The sequence below is a fragment of the Cryptotermes secundus genome, unplaced genomic scaffold, assembly GCF_002891405.2.
Source record: "Cryptotermes secundus unplaced genomic scaffold, Csec_1.0 scaffold1789, whole genome shotgun sequence".
Taxonomy (NCBI): Eukaryota; Metazoa; Arthropoda; class Insecta; order Blattodea; family Kalotermitidae; genus Cryptotermes; species Cryptotermes secundus.
Window position 1 is genome coordinate 51,606 of NW_019721028.1, and position 23,562 is coordinate 75,167.

At 38.4% G+C, this 23,562-nt stretch overlaps 2 protein-coding genes across 4 annotated transcripts in view; one reads left to right on the forward strand and one right to left on the reverse strand.

Annotated features, from left to right (window-relative positions):
• Nucleotides 1-821: 821 nt before the first annotated feature.
• LOC111875319 (PRKR-interacting protein 1 homolog) lies at nucleotides 822-3,933 on the reverse strand. 2 transcript variants are annotated; one of them, XM_023871459.2, is made up of 3 exons: nucleotides 3,534-3,933; nucleotides 2,128-2,307; nucleotides 822-1,172 (listed from the first exon to the last, which is right to left on the reverse strand). In XM_023871459.2, the coding sequence occupies exons 1-3, from the start codon at nucleotides 3,831-3,833 to the stop codon at nucleotides 966-968; spliced, it is 687 nt and encodes a 228-aa protein (XP_023727227.1). In that variant the 5' UTR covers nucleotides 3,834-3,933; the 3' UTR covers nucleotides 822-965. The 2 variants fall into 2 exon arrangements, with proteins under 2 accessions (XP_023727227.1, XP_023727228.1); XM_023871460.2 differs by having other exon boundaries at nucleotides 3,597-3,930.
• A 98-nt stretch (nucleotides 3,934-4,031) lies between these two features.
• Nucleotides 4,032-23,562, forward strand: part of LOC111875320 (protein KIAA0100) — a 69,061-nt gene continuing 49,530 nt past the window's right edge. For both annotated transcript variants that reach the window (XM_023871461.2, XM_023871462.2), the window contains exons 1-11: nucleotides 4,032-4,225; nucleotides 5,186-5,312; nucleotides 6,622-7,134; nucleotides 9,070-9,237; nucleotides 9,366-9,501; nucleotides 12,353-12,462; nucleotides 14,313-14,429; nucleotides 15,488-15,713; nucleotides 18,856-19,141; nucleotides 20,372-20,550; nucleotides 23,304-23,443. In XM_023871461.2, coding sequence (XP_023727229.1) covers nucleotides 4,167-4,225; nucleotides 5,186-5,312; nucleotides 6,622-7,134; nucleotides 9,070-9,237; nucleotides 9,366-9,501; nucleotides 12,353-12,462; nucleotides 14,313-14,429; nucleotides 15,488-15,713; nucleotides 18,856-19,141; nucleotides 20,372-20,550; nucleotides 23,304-23,443 — 2,061 coding nt within the window. In that variant the 5' untranslated portion in view covers nucleotides 4,032-4,166. The remainder of the gene's footprint in view (nucleotides 4,226-5,185; nucleotides 5,313-6,621; nucleotides 7,135-9,069; nucleotides 9,238-9,365; nucleotides 9,502-12,352; nucleotides 12,463-14,312; nucleotides 14,430-15,487; nucleotides 15,714-18,855; nucleotides 19,142-20,371; nucleotides 20,551-23,303; nucleotides 23,444-23,562) is intronic.

The window sequence follows — 23,562 nt, forward strand, 5'->3', positions numbered from 1 at the left end:
ATGAGCAACTATTTTCGGAATTTTAAATGGTAAAAGACATTTTAAAGAGCCTGTCATTTTGACATGTTATTTTTTCATTTCACCATTTGAGGGCAACATGAGCAGTAAACAGTGTAACCATGGCCTGATGGGATTATTCTAATCTTCCACACAAAATGTTGTGTTGTCAGCATTTTTACTTCATATTATGGAGTTATGAATCTCAGCCCAGAGATGACATATTTGAGGTTTACTATATAATATTCCTTCTCCACACAAATGCTGGGCTCATAAAGAGGTTACATCCACTTCATTCTGCATTGCTTCAAATTCATCATTCACAGTCATCCTAACATTTTACCCTACAAGACCCACATTCAACCTTTATTGGGTGATTATAGGATTTTAAATCCCTTGGTATTACAGTGCTGGTAGCCAAACTTCAACTCAGAGATGACAGTCTTGGCACTGAAGAAATGCAGCATTCATCCTGCTGGATTGTGTGCAAATGCTACTACATCACCACAACACAGTGTATACCTTCTGATTCAGAATGTGCTTATGAAGCAAGCCTCTTGCCTTAACCTAATGCTGAGGATGAGAGCTAGCCTTACCTCCATACTTATATATATATAAATAAAACTTCACATTGTTAACTTTATATGTAGTAAAATATATGATTTCAGAATATATTTTTAGACCTGATTATTTCAGTTTATCTTTGTGAATATTACTTAAAATCACTGTAATATTAGGAAGCTAGAATCTCTTATGTCATATTGTATTAACAATACAAAAGATTCTGTTTATTTATATTATTTTATTTATATACACAGCTTCAATATATAATGATTATTTACAATGAATGAAATTGTAAGGTAATATTATGTTACAGAAAATACCACCAGTCCTTGAAATATTATATTTGTGATGACATTAATGGATGTAATGATTTTCATTACAAAAATAAATACTGTTTTATCTGTTCAATTTTCAGCACCATTGTCATCAGCTTCCGATTCACTGTCACTAGGAGGTTCATCTATAGTGTCACTTATGGTACTGTCTTTCTTTTGCTTCTTCCCCTTATTTCCTTTTTTCTTGAGTCGCTTTGCCCTTTTCTTTGCTGTCCTTTCTTCTGCAGCTTTGCGGTTTTCTTCTATCTTCAGGTGGTAAGCTTCTTCCAAGAGTTCCTATAGCAAAGGAAAAATTAAGATGCAGAAAAAGAAATGTTTACAATGTGGACAAAATATAATCTTATACATATCTGTACATGACTGACAAGCTCATAGAGGTTTATTAAGGATTAATTCCTTAGTTGGTACAGAATTCTGTCTAGTGTTTTTCATGTCTAAGAAAGATCCAGTCGAATATGCTTTCTTCACCAATTTGGAAATCACTGATGAGATTGGGATTCAAACCATATATTCAAACAATATTTACAGCAAAACAGATATCTGAATGTCTTGCATGAACAGAAGAATTAGGAAAACTGACACATTTTAAAATGAAAAATTTTCTGGTGGAGCCATGAATGATAAACTATAATTGCGTAGCAATGAAGCAGACAGGATCATGTCCATCCATTTATCATTCACCCTCCCTCTTACTCATTTCTCAGATGGCTGGGGTAGCCAGATTCGTCCATTCAAGAAAGACACTGTATGATGATTCAATTACTATCACCAACCCTTCGAGATTGTGTGAAGTTGGTTCCAAGATTCTTGCACTAAGTAGTTAAAAGGTACAAAGAAACACAAGAGATCTGCACGAACAAACTTTAAGATGGAGGCAATACGTTCCTCCGAAACATCAGTTAACACCACATTTACACAGTGCCACATCCCATAAGACTGCTTTCGTCAAACTTTAAGATGGCAGGAAAGAGTAATAAGATTTGTAAGCAGTGCTCTAAAGAGCATGCTTAGCAAATTAGTGTTACAGGAACAGTTTAAGAATCCATGGAGTAATTTCATCCCCCAAAAAACCTTCGAGTTAATATTTCAAGGTAATAATTCCTCTATACATATTCACACACATGGCATGGCCATGCAGGATCAGGAATTCAAGTAGCTTAAATTATTAAAAGACAGTCAGAAGATAAGAAGATTTCCTCACATACAGCTTACAGGATTACTTATTACACACCTTTTCTCCCTTCTCTTGGATAAATTTCTGTCGAGCATATTCTTTTCTTCGCAAGTGTCGGTAAACATGAAACTCACCACTACCTGCACCAGCACTTGAACCCATTACATTTCGCACAAAATCAGGCACATGGGGCATATTCTTTTCCTTTGGTCCCTCAGGAATTGGTGCAGGCTTTTCCTGTAAAAGAATGCATATGAAAAGTTTTTACTGAATTGGAATGCTGTTGGAGGTGGTGAGAGAAATGCAATGAGATAAATGGCCGCTCAGTACTCTAATAAAGAGAGTAAAATATCTATGAAGACATCAGGGGCAGATACATTTCAGAGGTTTCATTCAAACTATTCAGTTCACAATCCTTTTTGTCCTTTCATCTACAAACACAAATATATATTGTATATATACACACACACACACACCAACACAAACTATAACTATACCTGTAGTTTTGTGTAGGTGTGAAACTCAGTCTCTCGCATTAAGGAATATATATATATATATATATTGTGGGCTTGAGAACTGGGTGCTGACAAAATTTGGCCATAAAAGGAAGAAAGAGACACAAGGTTGGATAAAACTGTAAAATGAGAAGGTTTATAATTTTCACACTTTGACGAGCATTATTACGGTAATTAAATCAAGCAGGATGTGGATATTGGGGACATGTGGCACACTTGGGACAGATCAAAAATGCATATGATATTCTTGCCAAAAACATGAAGGAAAAACACCTCTTGGAATAACCTTGACATAAATAGCTGGACAGAATTAAAATGAACCATAAATACAGAGGCCGTGAAGGGATGGTGGGGGCACGTGGCACACATAGGAGAGATGAAATACATACAACAGTTTGCCAGAAACATGAAGGACAAAGACTTCTTCAAAAACCTCAACATAAATGGCACAATAAAATTAAAATGTCCCTTAATGATAGGTTGTGGAAGGATATACTAAGTTCATCTGTCTTAAATTCGGATATCACTGATAGGCTCCTATGAAAATGGGATTCCATTGCAGGCAGGGAATGTATACAGTATGTAAGAAACTATTAGTCTTAGCTTCTCAAGCAGAACCCTTCTTTATTCAGTTAGTTTACTAAAACACCCTTCAACCATAACTTGAAACATTTAAGCTTAACCTTAACCTCCAATGTAATTCGGAATAACTGAAAATAAATGTCCTGCTGTGGTAATATAACGTCGAAATTTGTCAGTATAACGACAAAATAAATTCCCCCTTCCAGAGCCCGATGTGAAACTACAACGTTTAAGACAACACATATTGGGCCAGCATTATCTACCACGCTTAATATCGTGGCGAACAATTACATAATTAACAGAAGCTTATTTCAAGTTATAGCATGATGTATTCATATTGAAGTTACACATACTTTAGACACTGACCTTCCAGACATGAATTACATTGAGGTTATAATATACATCACTAAATAAATTTAAATTACACACCACATTCTTCATTAATTTCTCTAATTTCAGTCTCTGCAAGTCATATGCCGTTCTTGCAATGACGGGTTTTTCTGTATCAGTTTTGTCCTCTTTCTTTTCCTTTCCAGTTAATGCCATTCTACCTCCTTTCTTCCCAATCGTTCCCAATCGTTCAGAGCATTCATTCGGATATTCGGATCGTCCCGATGCATGATAGCTTCCGTGGAATAGAACCATATCTCTTTCTCCTCGTTCCATTCTTGTGTTCTTAATTTGTTTGTGGCATTGGTCCACAGCTTGAGTTCTCTACGGTGGCATTGACGAAACTCATGCTACGCAAATGCTCAGGGAATATGGTTGTATGTAGGTCTGCCAAATTCTATCCATGTAATATCGCGCTTAAAATTCATCACGGGGATTTTGGTTGCCACAGGTTTACAATGGTAAAAATGGATGTGGACGTTGGAATCGTTGGAATAGGGTTTGAAGATCAGCTGATAGAAATGTCATGCTGACAAGTGTAATTAATTAATGATAAGTTTTAATTATAATTGTAATTTATTGTGCGGTACAGCGTAATTATTAAAAACTATGAATGGGTTTGCGACATTTTGTTTACTTTGTGTTTTTTTGTTATGGAGTGTTTCGTGGTAAGTGCAATTTTTTATTTCTGTCAACTTTGACGTTGTGGTTGATGTTAAAAAAAGTAAAGGTATTCCTGTAACAGGCCGTGGAGGTCGATAGGGTTGTGAGATGTTGAGGTTCCAACATTTTCTAAACAATCGGCTCATAGATGGCGGTAAGGTTGTCAGCCCTACGTGCCAGCAGCCCTTTACCCTCAAGAACATTCCAAAAATATTCCAGTTACTCATTTCTGTTAGAGGCTGAGTCGACCCCAGGCCATAGTGGGGCTGAAAGGATCAGGTCAACTGAAAAAAATCCAATGACCTCATCGGGATTTGAACCCGCGACCTTCCTGCTTGTAACATAGTGCCTCAACCAAGTATGTTACCGTGTGCAACAGCTGCTCATATGTATGCAGTATTTTGCACACAGAACTGTTCTTCAGAGGGTACAGACCACCATACATTCATTCATTTCCTTTATTTTCCATATATTCATACAGGTAACAAACTTAGGATGTGGAAATGGTCCCTTTGAAAATAGATATATAAAGATACATATAAATCTGATAAGTTTCTTTTAGAAATTTCACAAATTTTTTCTATCCTCCACCATCCACCCACATTAAGTAATAAAGTAAAGAAATGAGCGTGTTGAAGAAATTTGAATTTCAGTATTAGAAATTTTTATAGCTGTATGTGCTTTGGTAAAATGTTACAGGGATATCAAAATGTGCTCACTTGGTTTAATATAGGGTACTCTGCAGCCAGATAGCATTTAAGTAACAGTAAAAATGTCGTGTTAGGGGACATACACTGTAAGAAGGGTACACATGCTGACTGGCAGTTCTGATAATGAACATTTTAATTTTTTTTCTTTCATAGGAGATGCACAAATACTTTGTCTGTGTTTATATGTGTTAGGCTACTTTAAATGATAGCATTCAAAATGCTTTGCACTAGTAAATTTGCATGTCTTTTGTTTAGGTTGTTGCCGAAAGTTCTAGCTTGGCTTCTGAAACGAAAGTTCTTGATTGAAGTGCAGATAGGAAGGATTACAATTCCATACCTGACTTTGAGAGATGTACATATTTCAAAGAATGGGTTTTCTGTGGTAAGACATGTACCCATATCATGGTTCCTTTTACCCCTTTGAATACTAGTCCATCGCAAGACCATTTTTTTTTTCATTTCATTAAATTCATATTTATGTGCATAGTGGAAATAATAAAAAATATAACCAAATATCTTATCTAGGAAGCTTGGGACCTGCACCAAGCTAGATTTCTGGTCCTCTTCCTAGCATGTACTGAAAATAAAGATGGAGGAACAAAGTAAAATCATGAGATTATTTCTATTACCAAATAAGCATCTATAATCCACTTTGAATACAGAACCTGTTTGATAAACATTCATTCATCTGTCTGTCCATCCATCCATTTATTTGTTTTATTCCCAGGAAGATTCCTTGTACTTATTTCTGTTAGAGGCTGAGTGAACATTAGGGCCATAGTGCAGCTTTAAGGATCAGGTCAGTTGAAAAATCAAATGAGTTCATCAGGAACTGAACCTGCGACCTTCCGGCTTGTAGCATAGTGCTTCAACCAACTATGCTACCACATGCCCCAGAGAAACATAAATAATAATCCATATTGTAAACCAGAAATTCATGCTACATGTATGCTGTTTTTCCCTTCAGTAGCACACATTTTCATTTTTTTAAATGTTTTTTCATAGTCCCCTACAGAATTCTGCATACATTTTGTCAGTGGTGGAGCACTCTTTCCCATTTCTGACAGGACTGCTCCCAGGCAGCATAGTATAGAACAAAATTATGTTAGAAGGACAATACTTAATCAAGCAGACAGTTTTCTCTTACTGTCTTGTTTTAAATTTCGGTTTTCTCATTAAACAGTCCCGATTTTTTAGAGATAATTTTACGTTATGCCCCTTGTGGATGTGGGTTAGAACACCTTCACTGGATCCCTGCGAGTCATAGAAGGGGACTAGAAGGGAGCCTTGTACCTGTGAGTATAACTGGGCCACCTTGTCACTGGGATACATGAATACTGGTGCCCAGTGTTCCAGGTTGGGGGTTGGATGCAAGGCTGATGACCGTGCTCTGTAAAAAAATTACAGTTGTGAAATCCAAAGATATGAAAAATTTAATAGACATATCTAGCAGAATCTTCTAAGGAAGGCTGTGGCTCAAAAAGGGCTGATTTGCCAATGACAACAAGGATGCCAATGAGAAGGAGGATGAGGACTAGGACTAGAACTATGACAAATTTTTACATTAGTGTTTGCTCAGTATTCATGGGAGCAGGGGATCTCTCTGAAAAGTCAGGTTTCCATTTAATCCAAATCACATTTTAACATTACTCAATTCAGCAATATTGAATGAAGTACCTTTTTGATTACAGCACATTGATGAGATTGGTTTTCGAAGCAGCTTCTTCAGCAGTGAAGTCACAAAGCTTTTAGCAGTTGTAGTGAGAGATGTACGAATCAACAAAGATGTGGGAGGAGCTGGTGGTAAGAAGGACCAGAAAACTGATAAAGCAGAATATCAGGAACACTTTTCTGGTTTGGAAGGTGGCAGACCAGTTAACTTCCACAACAAGAAGGTTCCTCCAATGATAATCACATTTGCACAGTTCATGGCTATTCACATTTATAATGTGAACACCATGTTCCTCCGCGCTGAGTCACCAGAATGGTTGGTCCATGCAACAGCTGGAGAGGTCCATCTTGATGGTAGCATTGTTCATAATGCTCGCTCGTTGCTGGTAAACGTGACGATAGCAGCTGCTACAGCAAAAATGCTGAGACATGCAGAGAAGAGAGATGACAGTGTTCAGACCTGTCTTGGAGAACTGTCATTTGGGATCTCAATGGAAGCAGTACTTATTGCACAGGGACCATTATCTGTAGAGGTATGTCTTTAGTTCCCAGATATTACAGATAGGCTGTACATTTCAGTTGAGTAGTTGGCTTTCCTGCTCGGTTGTCAGGAGGTCATGGATTCAAATCTCCTGATGACTGGCTATTGTGATCAAGGTTTTGCATCATCTTCCTCAGTCTGTCCAGGTAGATAGTACTCCCACTTGTATGGGGGATGTGTGTGACAAAAATAACGGGTTCTAGATTGGATGATTGGATTTATTAGCATATCAGTTACAAGTTCTCTTAATTACAATTAATACAGTGCCATCCCTGATTTATTCACTTTCCAGTTCACCGTTGTGCTTGCACTAGGATTCTGTTTCCACTAATTGTCTCCTAGCAATGGATCTCAACACAGAAACTAGCACTTCAAATCACTATGAAGTCTTGCTATTTCGTCTTCAATCACTCTGGAACGTTGGAACTAAAAATTCTTGTGGACTCACTCCTCCAGCTTACGACTGACTCGTAACTGCCCTTGAACGAATTCTGTCACTCCCTCGGTTAAACCAAAGTCAAAGTCACATTGCGACTGATGGTCAGTCAGTCAGTCAGTCAGTCAGTCAGTCAGTCAGTCAGGGTATCGAGCACAATCTGGGGCTTATGACCAGATATTTATTATTGTTTGACAGTTTCGGTTTTGTTTTTGTGGGGCGCCCTCTCTGACGAGAGGATGGGCACTCCCTCAGTTCAATCAAATCAAAGTCAAAGTCACATTGCAACTGACGGTCAGTCAGTCAGTAAGTCTTTTTGTTGAATCTTGTCTGGGGCTCATGACCAGATATTCATTAGTGTTTGACAGTTATGGTCTTGTTTTTGTGGGGTGCCCTCTCTGACAAGAGGACTGGTCTGTCTTTTGTATATGCTGCTGGTCCTTGCCAGTGCAGCCTTTCTCGGGTCCAAGTCCCTTGGTACTCGAGACCATATATTACTGTCTCAAATTTGAGACTTCCCTTTTCATCACCTCCTACAGCTCACAGGGTCACGGTGGAGGTATTCGAACCCGCCTCCACACGGACCGTTTATTCTGGGAATCTTGTTTTATAGCCAAGGCACAGACCACACAGAAAACACAGTTCTGTTGTAAGAACTGTTGCGAAGCCTAGCAAATGTCACAGAGAATCCAGTTCCTACTATTGCCTGGCACAAATAACATAGGAAAGAGAGCCTTATCTATTGTTATGTAACCTAACAGTGGACAGTTTACCAGGAATCACTCTTTGTGGGTACTTGTTTACCAACATGTTGCCTAGCAATGGGTGTACATGTAACAGTACCTTAAAATACACCATGATCACTTCCATCCACTAACCAACTATCCCTGTATTAGAACGTGGAAGTTTCAGCACCAGGAATAATGCCACTGGATACAATCCTAACTCACTTCCATCCACCTTCTATTGTCATATCCTGTTTAAGATGTATCTTCACTGTATCCTTCGATTTCCGTAGGGAGTCACTTTGCAGCAGGTTTCTCTATCAACATTTTTTTATCAAATGCTGTAATGGTGATGAAATAGAAGCCCCACTTGGCGGTAAAGATTATGTTCAAAATATCAGTAGGACACTTGGTAGACCATGACATAAATGGGAGAACAATGTTAAATGGATTTCAGGAAACAGAATCCATGATGGTCTCTTTTGTGGTGGACTGTAAGGTTCCATGTTATTAGGGGGATATGGTAATTCTGATCTGTAACTGTGCAAGGAGTTGTAGAGGTAACAGGACTAGCAGAGAGTGATAATAGTGGTAGGAGCTAGCAGTAGCAGTAGAAGTAGCAGTAGCAGTAGCAGTAGCTCCAGCAATAGCAGTAACAGTCGCAATCAAGTACTGATAAAAATGTGTTGACATGGTCATTATTGGTTATCATCAAATAGAAAGCTGGAATACAACGGATGAAGTCATTGTTCTTGCACATTTTCAGAAACTTAATGTCGGAATGGATCATACAAAAGCTGTTATCAACGAAGGTTTCTATAATTTTGCCCAGGAGCGCAGGAAAATGAAAGAGGCTGTCAAAAGTCCAGTGAAATCATCTTTACATTCAGCTGAAACTGATATTTTTCAAAGGCTGTCTCCAGTCATTCCAAAGGTTTGATAATGTGCAATATCTATACTTTGATGATATATATGGCATGTCATTCATCTGAAGTTAGCCTTTGGAACCAAGCTTTCTTTTCTTCTTTCTTTCTTTCTTCCTTTTTTTTTTTTTTCCTGCAGAATTTCAACTTGAGTATTGAAGACTCAGTCTTAACAGGAATGAGGGATAACCATGCAGACTTCAGTGCCACACTCCAATGTTTTCAAGTTGAGACTAGGTTCTACCCACCAATTGTTGGTTCAGTAGAAACAGAAGGTAAAACAAAGTTTCTGTGCAACTTTGAAAGATTCTTTTTTAACTGTCACAGAAATAGGGAAATACAAAGTAAAAACTATATTTATATCTGTGCAATGTATGTTTTCCTGTAATTTGTCACTTCTTCCTTCTACCCCATTAATTTTCTTGCCATTTCAGTGGTTTTAGTTTCCTCAAGTACATGTCATTTCAGTTAATTTGCTGGGTTTTGTTGCCATTTTTATTGTGACTGATCAGTTTTTCTTTTTGTCATCTTGGAAGCAGCATCTTAGCTTTTGATATTTGATTGTTTTGAAGCTAGTTGTTGTCATCATTGACATTATAGTTATAAGTCATCAGCCATCAGTAATCTATTAGCTGAGCTGCTTTGTGCACTGCAGTTGTTTTATTCAAAGCTGTCCGTTTAGTAAGACATACTGGCAACACAAAAGGTAAGCAAATTCATTTCCTTAGGAGGAAAACTCAACATGTTATAGGATAATGTTATATTTTAGCGTCCTGTTGCACTGATTTATGTCCATGCTTTATTCCAACCGTCTTACAGTGCATACATTTATTCACCTTACTCTTCTCTCTTGCACTACTTGTTGCAGCACAAAAGTGCCATCTTCAGGTGCTTTTCGATGTACGTCAAACTACTTCATTGCATGCCCTGCTGTCTTCATACTAAAATAACTAAAATATATATTCGTCATATATATTGATAAGTATTAAATATTAAAAATATTAAAACTGTTCGCATTTGTGATCCTTATGTCATATCTCAATACGCGAGTCACACCTATCTTCTTCTATTGGAGTACTCTTCCTACTTTCGTGTGTGTATTGTGCTTTGTGTTGTTTCTTGCTCCTGTGACTGCGTGTGTTATACTCACACGCACTGTATGCACTGTAAGACGGTTGGAATAAAGCATGTTATAGGCTGTTGACAGACATGAGGGGAATTGTATTTCCTTGGTGAAACAGTTGGTGTCAACTGTGAACACTATTTTAACAAACTTTCATGTGATTAAAATAAATGCAAATGTATGTGGACAGATGCCTCCTCTACTGTAACTTTTCGTTAACAAACATAAAAAATTATTTTTAGAATTTCTCACTGCCCATTTCCATTGAGCTGGAACCAATTACCATATTTTATGTAAATTATGAGGTCTGACACTACAGTTCATGAACTCGCCACCATGTGCTTGCCATGGCAACAATGGACGGAAACCTCATTATGGTTTGATGATGTTGACATATCAGTGTTTTACAGCTGTGTTGCTGATTTGTGGCAGTCTCTTTCTGAGTTATATATCTATTATTGTAAGAGTGTGTTTTGATGTGCAGTTGTGAGAATGTTGGACCTTGAATTAGAGCAACAAATGAACATTAAATTTCTTGTTAAACTTGGCAAAAGTGGAAGCAAAATCAGAGAGATGTTATGGCAAGTCTATGGGGATAATGCTGTGACGGAAATAGCAGTTTACACATGGATGACACGTTTTCCTGAGGGAAGAGAAAGTGTCAGTGACAAAGAGAGATCAGGATGGCCAGCAACAAACAGAAGTGAAGAAAATATTTGGAAAAGTTCGTCAAATTGTGTGTGAAAATTGTCGGCTGACTGTCAGGAACATAGCAGATCAAGTGAACTTTGACAAGGAAACAGAAAAATCTTAACTGAAGATCTTGACATGAGGAAGGTGTGTGCAGAAATGGTCCAAAAGGACCTGCTCACAGGGCACTGTGAGGGAGTTTTTAGCTAGTGAACAAATAACTGTGCAGGAACACACTCCCTATTCACCGGATCTAGCCCCCAGTGACTTTTGTCTGTTCCTGGAGGTAAAGGGACTATTTTTTTAATTCGCATAGTGGGGGGTGGAGTCCAGTTGGGTCCACTCGGCACAGCGGCCACTGGTTGGGCTATTGTAGCCTGCCCTGGGAGATTATGATGATGGAGAATTTGGTGGAATGAAGATTGGCAAGGGAAACTGAAGTATTTGGAGCAAACCTGCCCCAGTGCCACTTTGTCCACCACAAATCTCACTTGATCAGACCTGGGTTTGAACATGGGCTGCCGCGGTGGGAAGCCAGCGACTAACCGCTTGAACTATGGCACGGCCCCTAAAGGGACTATTGAAAGGAAGGCATTTTGATGACATCAGGAGTAATACGACAGCAGCTCTGAGGCCATTCCACAAAACCAGTTCCAAAATTGTTTTGAAGGGTGGACTAGATGCTGGTATTGGTGCATAGCTTCCCAAGGTGAGTACTTTGAAGGTGACCACAGTGATATTCAGCAATGAGGTATGTAGCACTTCTACCTCAATGAGTTTGTGAACTTTATTGTCAGACCACATATATCCACATTAATTGAGACCTACCTGTATGTGTGTGTATGTGTATTAAGAAATTCAACCTTGAAGAGCTATAAGAGAGTCTGTGCAAAGACTTCCATACTCTTTGACCAGTCTTTCTTGCATCATGATTCTGCATATTTTAGTTTTTGGGAACAGTATGTTTTAAAAGTGTCTGTACGCTGCTATTACTTTACCCATATTATTTGCTGAGCATTGCAGTTAAGAATTAAAGATTAGCTAAAGATTTTGCATTTTTTTGCAGTTTACACCATTTTTCATCAGTCCTAAAGATGTGTAAATAAGGAGTTCAACTGCAACCAGTAATGCCCAAAGTTACGCACAGGATACTTTTCCAGAAAATGCACAATTGTATGACATTTTTTCAGACCTGATATTTTATTTCTTCCAAAACCGAATATTAAAAGTAACTAATTTCTTCCAGCACCCATTGAAAACCCAAAACATTTCACAGTTCTGTCAGTATCTTTGAATGTCTCTTGATTTTGTAGTGGATGACATGTTGCCGCAGATAATTGTAGCTGTTCAAGTCGATGAACTGAATGTGAAGTGCAACAGGGAAACAGTGTTACTGCTCAGAAAGCTTGCAGTTGATAGTAAGGTATGTACGTAATGATTGTGTAAAGGTTTGTGGCAGTGGTTGCTTCACTGTATGGATATGGTGCTGGAAGTTGTCCATTGTCGTGGGTGTAGTAATGTGCACGAGATACAAGAGTTGGTTTCACTCTGATAGTTGGGCAAGTGGAAGTCATTATACTGATAAAACTAAGACCCTTGCCTTTAAAGGCAAAGAACCTGTTAAAGTAAAAATTATCAGACATGGTGAACCTGTTGAATGGCACAGGAAATGTAATTACAGTAGAATCATGTAATGAGTGAGCCCATATATACTGTCAATTTACTCCTGTTAAGCATAGAACAGTTCTTTAGTTTTAAAGGGAATATTTTTTCATAATTTTTGTTGTAACATATGCTTTTCTCTCCTGTGCTAGTTTGTGTAAACTTACATTTGATGGCATGGTCTGACTGAATTAGTTCAGTTTAATTCACACTTTGTGGATTTCTTTCTTAGAAAAAGAACAGAGGAATTACTTTTCGACACCCCCTTGTAAATATGAGGGGCAGTCAAATGAAAATGGGTCAGAATGCAAAACATATTAAAGAACATTTCTTACCTCAAAAGTAATCTCCAAAACTGTTAATATGTACATTTATCCTGCTGGGAGATAAGACGGTCAATCCCATCCTTGAAAAAGCTTATGGGCTGTCTACGGAACCACATCTTTACCCAGCCACACATGTCTTCATCCGATGCAAACTGATGTCCACGAATGTCTCTACAGGTCTCCAAAAATGTGAAAATCACATGGGGAGAGATGTGGGCTGTAGGGGGGATGTTGAACCACTTCCCAACCAAATCTCTGTAGCATATTTCTCACAGAGTTGGCAGTGTGGGGGCGCGCATTACCGTGAAGAAGAATAATGCCGTTCAATAGCATTCCAGGGCGTTTTGACTTTATGGCATGTCTCAGTTTCTGCAAAGTGTCTTCATAGCGCTGTGCACTGATTGTTGCCCCATGCTCAAGAAATTCAACAAGCAGAGGGCCCTTGCAGTTGAAGAAGAACATCGTCACTTTAGTGGAACTTGTGTGTATGGCTTTGGATTTCTACGGTGGGGGATAATTCACGTGTTTCCACTGTTGGCTCTGCCGTTTGCTCTCAGGTTCAAAATGGTGGCACCAAGTTTCGTCCCTAGTGGCAATACGGGACAGAAAAGCATTCTCTTCATCATGGTAATGTTGCAAGTGACCCAATGATGCAGCCATTCTCTGAGTCTTCTGTTCCTCCATGAGTTGATGTGGAACCCACTGCACACAGATTTTGTGGTACAGCATGTGTTTTGTCACAATGAACCGTGACTTATTCCCATCAAAAGACTAATTTCTTCCACAGTGATCCCTTGGTTTTCCCAGATATGACCATCCAACACAGCAATAACATCAGGAGTGATGACACGATGAGCCCGTACTGGGCGAGCATCATCTTGCAGTAACGCATGTCCCTCTTGGAATCTCTTATGCCATGCCAGCACATGCGAACATGACATGCTGTGTTTGCCATAAACAACAGTCATGTGGCAATGAATTTCTCATCCTCCTACTCCTTCAGCATTCAAAAAGTGCACTACCCTTCACTGTTCTTCTTTACCCGTCTCAATAACTGATGTTGGACTACCACACACATAGTGCTAACCTTACTTCCAGCACAATAAACAAACGACTAGTGTGCAAGGGCACGTTGTCACTGTGCTTTCCTGAGTCTCCGCTAGATGTTCGTACTATAAGCAAATTCCAGTGTTATCAACTTGCGCGCCATGTGAGTTATGCGTGGTGACCCGTTTTCATTTGACTGTCCCTTATATAATGAAAAGAATATTGTTTTCTGTTGCAGCTGGAGGACAGCATTCTCAGCATCTACATCCTTCTCAACACACTTGATGTTACCTATAACCACAAGGATATTTATTCATGGACTGTTACAAGTTTCCTCAACAGTTACAATACACAGGTAGCAGTACTACCCAAAATCTAATCCACTCTGCTACATTACCATGTAGATCTTCTTACAAATTAAGGAAAAAGCCATTCAAAACAAAAAGGAGTTGCCACAGTAACAAGGAACAGATTGTGCCTAATATGATTATTGACTGTGACACTTACTTGAATGGAATTGAAACAGATGACAATATGATTTACAGAAGACTAAAATATGGGAAGAAATTTTTCTTAGGAAGCAGGAAAGACTGCATGTTGCATGCTGCCTGCCACACGTTCTGTAAATTGAAACAGGCCTTTTCATCCCAGGTATGTTGAGGCCTGCGTGCAAGGTCTAGTGATGTTGGTCTGTGCTAGGATTTTCAAGTTGTGAACATTATGTATGTTTATGCATATCTGTAAACAGGCACTGCTTTTCTAGTACTGGTATTCAAGAGTGCATGTTAGTGCTAAAATAGGTTACTAAATTATTTTGTTATTAATATCACTTCTTACTGACCATCTCATATGCAAACTTATGTTAAAATCTTACAGTTCATGCTTTTTTTTATTTTAAATTATTTTCATATCACATGTTTCAACTGATATTGTCATTAGAAGGTGCTTAAAAAATTGCTGTTGAAAATTGCTACACTTCTGTCATTGAATACAATTCCAAAGTATATCCTTGTTTATGTGCGAATGTGTTGTGGATATGTAGTGCTGGGTAATTCCACTTACATGTTGTTTGCTGCTGTTAACAGGGGTACTGAGGGTATACTTCAGAACTGTATTCAATGACAGAAGTGCAGCAGTCCTCAGCAGATATATTCAGAGCATCCAATGGTGACCATATTGGTTGAAACCTGTAGTGTACCAGTGATGTGAAAAATAATTTAAAATTCAAAAGACAAAAGTTCGTATGTGAGACAGTGAATAAGAATTGATAAGTGATGTACAGGAGGATGCTGCAGTACAACAATGTTATAGTACATTTTTGTCACTTATATAATATTACTACTTAGTTATGTAACAGAGAATTTTAAGTTACATTAGTTGTGTTAATTTCTGAAGTTTTTCCACCATTTACAGGGAATGGACAAGTTACCAGAGGAGACAGTGCCAGTAAAACAAGACACTGTGAGCTCTGCAAGCACTTGGTTTGAAACTCTGGCAAGTCAATGCCAAATAAAAGGCATTGCAGAATTGTGGAGTGTGTCTGCTTTGATGCGACTCTCAGGTGATGCACACTGTGCCTCTATGGGCTTTAGTCACACAAATGCAAAGTTTCTTCTTAAGCAGCATCCTGATGTACAAGGTAATGTGCCTCTTCAGATGGAAATTCTTTTATTTCTGCATATACTTAATATTTTGCAGTTCAGTTATCCTGTAATTCTAGTAACTGCCACTAGGGTCAGCAGTAATCAGCCTTGGTCATGATGTATTTTGATAGATGGCATAAGGACATAATTTCTCTTACTTTAATGTATTATGTTGTAATCCCAGAAGTAGTATACTTTAGTGTCATGTTATATGTGTCAAAGTTCTTTATTTTAGTTCATCACCACAATAGGAAATGGACACACCATATATTCTTCATGTCTTACAACATGTTTCGGCACATTAAGCCATCATCAGGAACGTGATGGGTTTACATTCACCTGTAGTCTGCTGGTGTTCGTACGAGGGTTGGAACTTTAAAAGTGGCAACACTGCTGTAGAGACACCATGCAACAGAACCAAATAATGTCGCTTATACCACACATCAGTTACATACCTACCTTACTTCAGAGCAAATTGACTCTCCCTTCCCACATCATGCACATGCGCAGTGACAAGAAGAACAGAGCCTTGTGTTAGCTGGCGGTCTAATGTAGTGTTGTCACGATGTTTTTGAAACAGGAACAATGGAGTTGGATAAAGATTGAGTGTGCCAGAGGTCGTACAGCACGACAGTGTCATCAAGGTCTTCAAGAGGCTTGTGGAGAATCTGCATTGCCTTACAGAACAGTGGCAAGGTGGGTAAAAGCCTTCAACGAGTGACGCCAAAATGTGGCATACATGCGTCGGCCAGGTCGTCCTAGTGTCTGTGAAGAAGAAGTGTATGCTCTCTCCACATTACTGGGGAGTGATCGACGCCATACGAGTCGTGAGCTGGCCCAAGAGACAGGATTAGCACATACGACTGTGCTTCACATTCTGAAGGAACACCTGGGCATGAGAAAAACTTCATCACAATGGGTTCCGCATGATTTGATGGAAATGCAGAAATAGCTACTATACGATGCTGCTCATAACAACTTGGAGTGATATGAGCGCAAAGGAAAGGCTTTCTTACACCGTATCATTACGCTGGATGAGACATGGGCCAAATTGTATGAGCCACAAATGAAAGGAAAATTAAACGAATGACGTCATTATGGGTCACCACGAAAATCAAAAGTTCGTCAGAACCCCAGCATTGTGAAAGTTATGGTGATTCTCGTGTACGTCTGTGATGGTGTTATCCTAACGCGTACCGTTCCCTGACAGCAGACCCTCAATGCGCAGTATTACTGTTCATTTTTGGAACACAACCTGCGACCAGCTTTGAGAAAGAAACAGGGACACTTTCTGCAGAACCCACCCATCATTTTGCAGGACAGTGTTTGGCCGCATGCAGCGCAAGCTGTGGCTGATTTGTTTGATTGATGGGGCTGGGAAGTGCTGTACCATCCACCATACTCCCTGGACTGAAGCCCCTGTGACTTCGACTTGATTACTAAGATGAAGGAACTCCTTCATGGCATTCACTTCAGAACTGTTCCAGAGATTCTTCAGGGAGTAGACCGCTCCATTTGAACTGTCAACACAACAGGCGCTGCTAAAGGTATCCTATGACTTCCACATCGCTGGCAGTGGGTTGTACACAATGCTGGTGACTATGTTGAAGGACAGAAAAATTTCGAAACATGCATCTGTTTTGTATCAGTTGTAAATAAATAGTTGCCACTATTAAAGTTCCAACCCTCGTACATTGGCTGATGTTTACATATGGGAATACTGGTATTTTAGTAATATTATAATATAATATTATTATAAAGGTGTGTTCACCTCTGAGATTAAATGTTAATTGTTAAAACGTTAAACCATTAAAATTGAAATTAAACATATATAAAATTTTATTTTTTATATTTTGTCTGAGTGTAGTAGCTGTGTGTAGATGTCTCTCTTCTGCTGATTTATTTCTTTGGGATTCTTCCTTGCCTTGCATTGATGCAGTATGTGTTTTGTGGATATGTGATTATGTTTTCTCCTTTTTTTTTTCATTTATGTCGGAGAAGTGTTCTGTTATGTATATGGTGGTTGTGAATATAGGAATACTACCTGTTATGTATATGGTGGTTGTGAATATAGGAATACTACCAAATGAATACAAGTGAATGTAAACACCCGATGCTGGCTGAATGAGCTGAGACATGTTATAAGAATTGATGAATTTGTAGTGTGTCCATATTCCTATTGTGGCGACAAAATAAAACAAAGCTGTAATCCTAGTTTGTTGTAAATGAGGAGGAAGGTGTAGTCATTCACATGTTGTTAATGAAGTAAGGCAAGGAAGTAACAGCTATTTTAGGATAATGGTGTCCTAATGCAGTGGTTGCAGTCTGTGGCCATGGGGGAGCACTGAGCCAGATCAGTCTAATCCATACCATCCCATCCTATATCTCTAAGATCCATTTTAATATTGTCCACCCACCTATGCCTTGGTCTTCCCAGTGGTGCTTCTAATGCTAATACAAATCCCTCAGTGTTAACTAATTCTATCAGAGTTTCTCACCCTTAAATCGAATATATTCACTCCTGTTGGTCACAACTAACAAAAATCACTTCACCCTAGTTTATGTGTTCCCTCATCTGCATGCCATCATCTCCAAGACCTCCGCATAGTATCTGTGGGATGTGCAGTTCATGATTAGCATGTGCTGTTAACTTGAGAATGTACAAATATACAGCTGTTACTAATTTGTCAGTTACATCAGCCTCTTTTTGTCAACCAGTATTTTTACCTTTCCAGAAATATCTAGTCTCCAAGAACTGTTTGTGTCACTTTTAAATTCTCTTCTTTGTTGATGCATTCATGCAAAATTGATTTCAAGAACTATTGTAATAATTGATTCATTCTGAACGAACCGCTGTATGCACCTTGCTTAGTGATTTTCAACAAATGCTGCGTATTTACCTTTGCTGGACAGTGTTGCAACTGGAGCTATGAAGTGTTCCCTGTTTCATGGTTCTATCACATTTTTCTCTCAACAAATGTTTCAAATGTTATATGACATTTTGAATAACCCTGTCTAATTGCATTGCATTGTCTCTTATTGTAGAGAAATTTGAAATGTGGATGTTTCATTCTAGTATGGCAGTTGTGAGACAAATATGTCCTTGCCATTATTTAACAATGTTCTATGTATATGCAGAATATGGAGCTAATTGGCATTTTCTGAGGCTGCTGATTGAAGGCTGTCAGTGGAGTGCAGAGTTACTAGTTGAATCGCTTTGGTGCCACCTTGGAAACTCATCTCTTTTATCTGATGCTCCTCTGTTGAAGAAGTACCACACTTGGAGCACTCCGTTGTTTTTTGGGGTGTTTCTGGTTAAGCTGCGTAATCAAGGGTCCAGTCAATCTAAGTTCAATGCTATGATGGACACTGTTCGTTTTGAATGGAGTCCACCGTTTGGTCAGTTCATCACTCAAGGTTTTAGGTAATGTATTTGTATGAGAATGACTATTTGAAAGATGTTCTTATATTTTGTATGCTTATATAAATGGACAGAGGATGCTTTGGGACAGTAACTACCCTCTACATTTTATATAATGTATTCTGGAATACTCATGACTTTTGGAAATGAACTGCTGTGTTTACTTGCAAAATTAATGCCTCTACATAGTTTATGCATCTCAACTTTTGTACAAGAAAATTTGGAAAAAATTAAATGCTCTGATTTTACCTCCTGTCTTTGGCCACAAAGTTTTGTTTAATAATTGTGAATATAAAGAATTAATCATATTGTAATGCTTATGTTGGTGTGGAGAACTGATTTGCAGTTCGTTACAATCTTGACATCAGTTTGTTGTAGTTTACTGCTATTACATTTGTACAATACTGAAGTATTCTGTACTTACATTCACTAGCTTACGCTGCTTGCTTTTCATAGCATGTACTGTTTCACCATACACACAAATGCTGCATGCTGCTCTTAAGCACAGACACAACTGTGCTTTCTTTCCTTGCCTTGCAACTTTGGCTTTATACAAGTTAGACATGCATGTATTTCTTGAATATGCCTGTGAGAAGTGAGGCATACTGAGTTTCTGGAAGTTGTGAGAAGAGGAGGACTGTGGAACATTTGATGGCAATGTATGCGCACACATGAGAATGTGATTAGCCTTCCCTCCCCCCCTGCACTCAGTCAACACAACAGTATAATTTGCAACTTCACATAGTGCTAGTCTCCTGTTTGTCTATACATTCGAACATACACCTGTTGAGGCTTCCACAGTAATTCACAGTGCTTAATCAGATCATGAAATATGGGCACAGGCACAGCCCGTGTAATTGTTAATATGAAAGCTTCAGAGTGTGAAAGGAGTTATGATACCTCGTAAGTTTTTTGACTAAACATAAACCATTAAAGTCAAAATGGAAAGTTTATCCTTATTTTAACTTGTATTAGTGTAAAAAACGGCAAAGTTGTTCCAGTGCTTAACTACCTAAGTACTTTGGCATGAAGGTGTATGGGAGAGTGGATGTATAGATCCACTTGTATTAGTGTCTCATTTTTAATTACTCTTGTTATTTTTATGAAAAGAAGCTCTCAGTACCCTGTGCTGTGGTGGGCTGCCAGAAGAGAGTCTTGCTTGTGTGAAAGTGTTAGTAAAATCTGTAGTCATATTTCCTGTAATGTGTGGTGGTGATATTTTGCTGTTTGCAGGTGTATATCTGAATACAGAGATGCAGTGCAGAGGAGTCGGATGTCCTCTCAAGAGAGTGTTGTAGCAGTCATGGGGGCAGAGGCTGCTGATAAAGTGGATGTTGTGAAATGTTTTGAGTCCTGCATCCTTAATATAAAATTAACAAATGTTAATGTTTTTTTTATTGCTGACAAAAGAGGCAAGTATGTATACGTAAGTAATGCGTGTTGATTCATGAGTTTTGTCTTCTGGGATGTAATGCTGTGTAGTCCATTAGAGGTCAGCCAATAATTTGGAGGAACATATTGCCTCCATCTTCATGGTTGGAGAGTAAGCCAAGCATTGGCAAGCCTGTATGAAGTAGGCATGAGGAAGAGCTGCTTTATGCTGATTTCTTGCATGGCTTACCCTTGAACCGTGAAGATTAATGCGACATGTTCCTCTCAAACATTGGTTGACTTTCAGTGGAGTACTTGATATCATATCCTAGCAGACCTGACTCTCTATAACCACTGCTGTGAGAACCTCGGATCCTAATATATGTCGGTTGTTAGGAACTTATGCAACCTTGCAGAGCACCTTTCTGTCACGTAGTCATGCTCAGTGGGAGAGATAATACAAGGACAAGAATGGCAGATGCCAACTGCAAACACTGAGGGTGGAACATTTTCACTGGAATGTTACATGTAGTGCATGTATTGTTACTGGGCACATGTGAAAGAACTGAATGTATACAGCTGTACATCTCCTGCACTCTATTCGTTACTATCAATGTGAAGTTTAACTCATAGCCTAAGATCTGTACATAATTACTAATGTAACATAACTTCTTGCTTTGCAACAGCAGCTGTAATGACTGTACATAGTATTCCATTGTTTTATGGGAAGATATCTAACAAATATTGCATGATTTTCATTGTATCATCATCTTCAGAAAGATATGGATGTCATATTAAATTAAAAAAGATGACATGATTATTTGCTTATAAGGGCCTGCAATAGTCATGTACACCAACTGTAAGTACTGAGATAAAGGAACAGAGGTCATGAGGTAACATAAATAATTTGAATCTCATGCTGTCATGATAAGTATTCTTGAACCACTCCAAACCAGCATGTATTGTCAGTTAATGACATAAATTTACATCATAATTAAGAGGTTACTATGTTCAGTTTTCAAAGTTCTTCCAGGATTCATATGCTGATGGGAAGTTCAGACATATTTTGTTAATACTTTTCTTGCTGCATGAGGGTGGGTATGTCAGAATGATGTATATGTGTACAGTATTATGAAATACAGTGGAACCTTGATATCCTGTGCATCCTAATATCATGGATTCGGATATACTGTGCCTATGATCATGTCTCCCAACACAACTACATACTGTGTATGTAAATTTCACATATAACATGGCTACTGAAACTGGTATTATATTGAGTGTTCACTGTATTAACATACTTTTATTTGAAATTACCTTGTTGCTTTGGTTCAGAAGTAATATTTTCCTAATATGTTAAACTCTGCTTTGCAGTACTGATCCATTTTTGTTTCTTCTAAAAATTTTGCTCTCTAAAGGTACACCAATTTCTGCAAGCCTATAACTTCTGCCATCACATTCTTTTTCCTGATGAAGTATATACAATGGATGTTCTGTCATTTGTTAACAACTCCAGATATTTCATTTCCTAATTCCATCCTAGGAAAGTCATCATTAACTCCATTCAGGAAATTTCCAGTATTTTCTGGAACCCAGAAGTTCATTACTGTGTTCTTCAGGGCCTGACACTGGTGGAAATGCCATCCTTACATGCATTCATTCACCAGTTACAGAAACTCTTTTAAATGATCTGAAGTACATTGAGCCCATTTGTTCCTTCTGCAGCAGTCTAATGAAAATAATAATAGTTCATCCCAAAACATGTGTCATTTCTGTTTGCTATGCTAATGTTTCCCCAATATGAAGATACAGCCCATACCATATTGTGTTCAGGGGGAACGCGGTAGCGTAGTTGGTTGAGGCACTATGCTATAAGCCAGAAGGTCGTGGGTTAAAGTCCTGATGAGGTCATTGGATTTTTTCAGTTGACCTAATCCTTCCAGCCACACTGTGGCCCTGGGGTCAACTCAGCCTCTAACAGAAATGAGTACCAGGAATTAATTAAATAATTTTCCTGGGGAGTAAAGCATGGCCGGCGTGTAAGGCTGACAACCTTACCCCCATTTTTGAGCTGATGTAATATGGGAGCCTCGACGTCTCACAACCCTATGGGCCTTCACGGCCTGTTACAGGGATGGCTTTTCTTTACTTTACTTTACTTTACCATATTGTGTTCATGAACCACTCAGAATTCTTTTTATGGTGCATGATGCAGATATGAACAGCACATGCGCATGCTAAGTAGTGAACCAAAAATGTACTGTATTAGTAAATTCAGCCTTTCTGAATATGTAAGATTTGAAGTTTTCACAGCAGTGAATGGTGATTAAAGTTTCATGATGCAGTGCCATCACTGAGATGGAGCTTTATATTTGTGTGTCCAGTATTATTTTGTTTTTATTTATTTTTAACTTGTGTTAGGAGATGGTAAATCTGAAAGTGTTAGCTCCTTTGCTGTATATTGTTTTCTCAACATTTTCTAAAGTTAATGTAAATTTAAGGTAAAAATATGAAAAAGTGTAACAGACATATTTTGTTGTGAGTGAATGAAGTTTAATGATACAGTGAAAGGAAATAATTATTTCTTGATGCTGACTAAAGTCAATTTTCATGGCAGCTGCTGTGTATAAATATTTGGCTGCTGCAATGGCATTTGTTTGAAGTGCTGTTATTTTAATTGGTGTCATAAGGTTATCACAGAGGAAGGCAGAACTAAATTAAGAAATCTTTGTTGTACCATGGAGTAACATAATGCCCCTTTAGTATATGTATGAACTTTTTTTTTCACCCTCAGTTTGTATCATGGCAAGAGTTGACTCTACATCTATTGAGAGTGAAGCATTAAAATTAACTATGGCCCTTGAAGGAGCAAAACTAACATCGGTATGTCCAACTAAAAGCCATTACACATGTCTGAGGGCCGAAGAACTTAAGGTAAGTCGGTTAGGACTCTTTTTTCTCTCAGTAACATCTTTGTCCTGAATTGCATATACAGTAGATAGGCCATATGTGAATTGAAGTTTTCCCAGCATTGAAGATTGTTATTGTGCTGT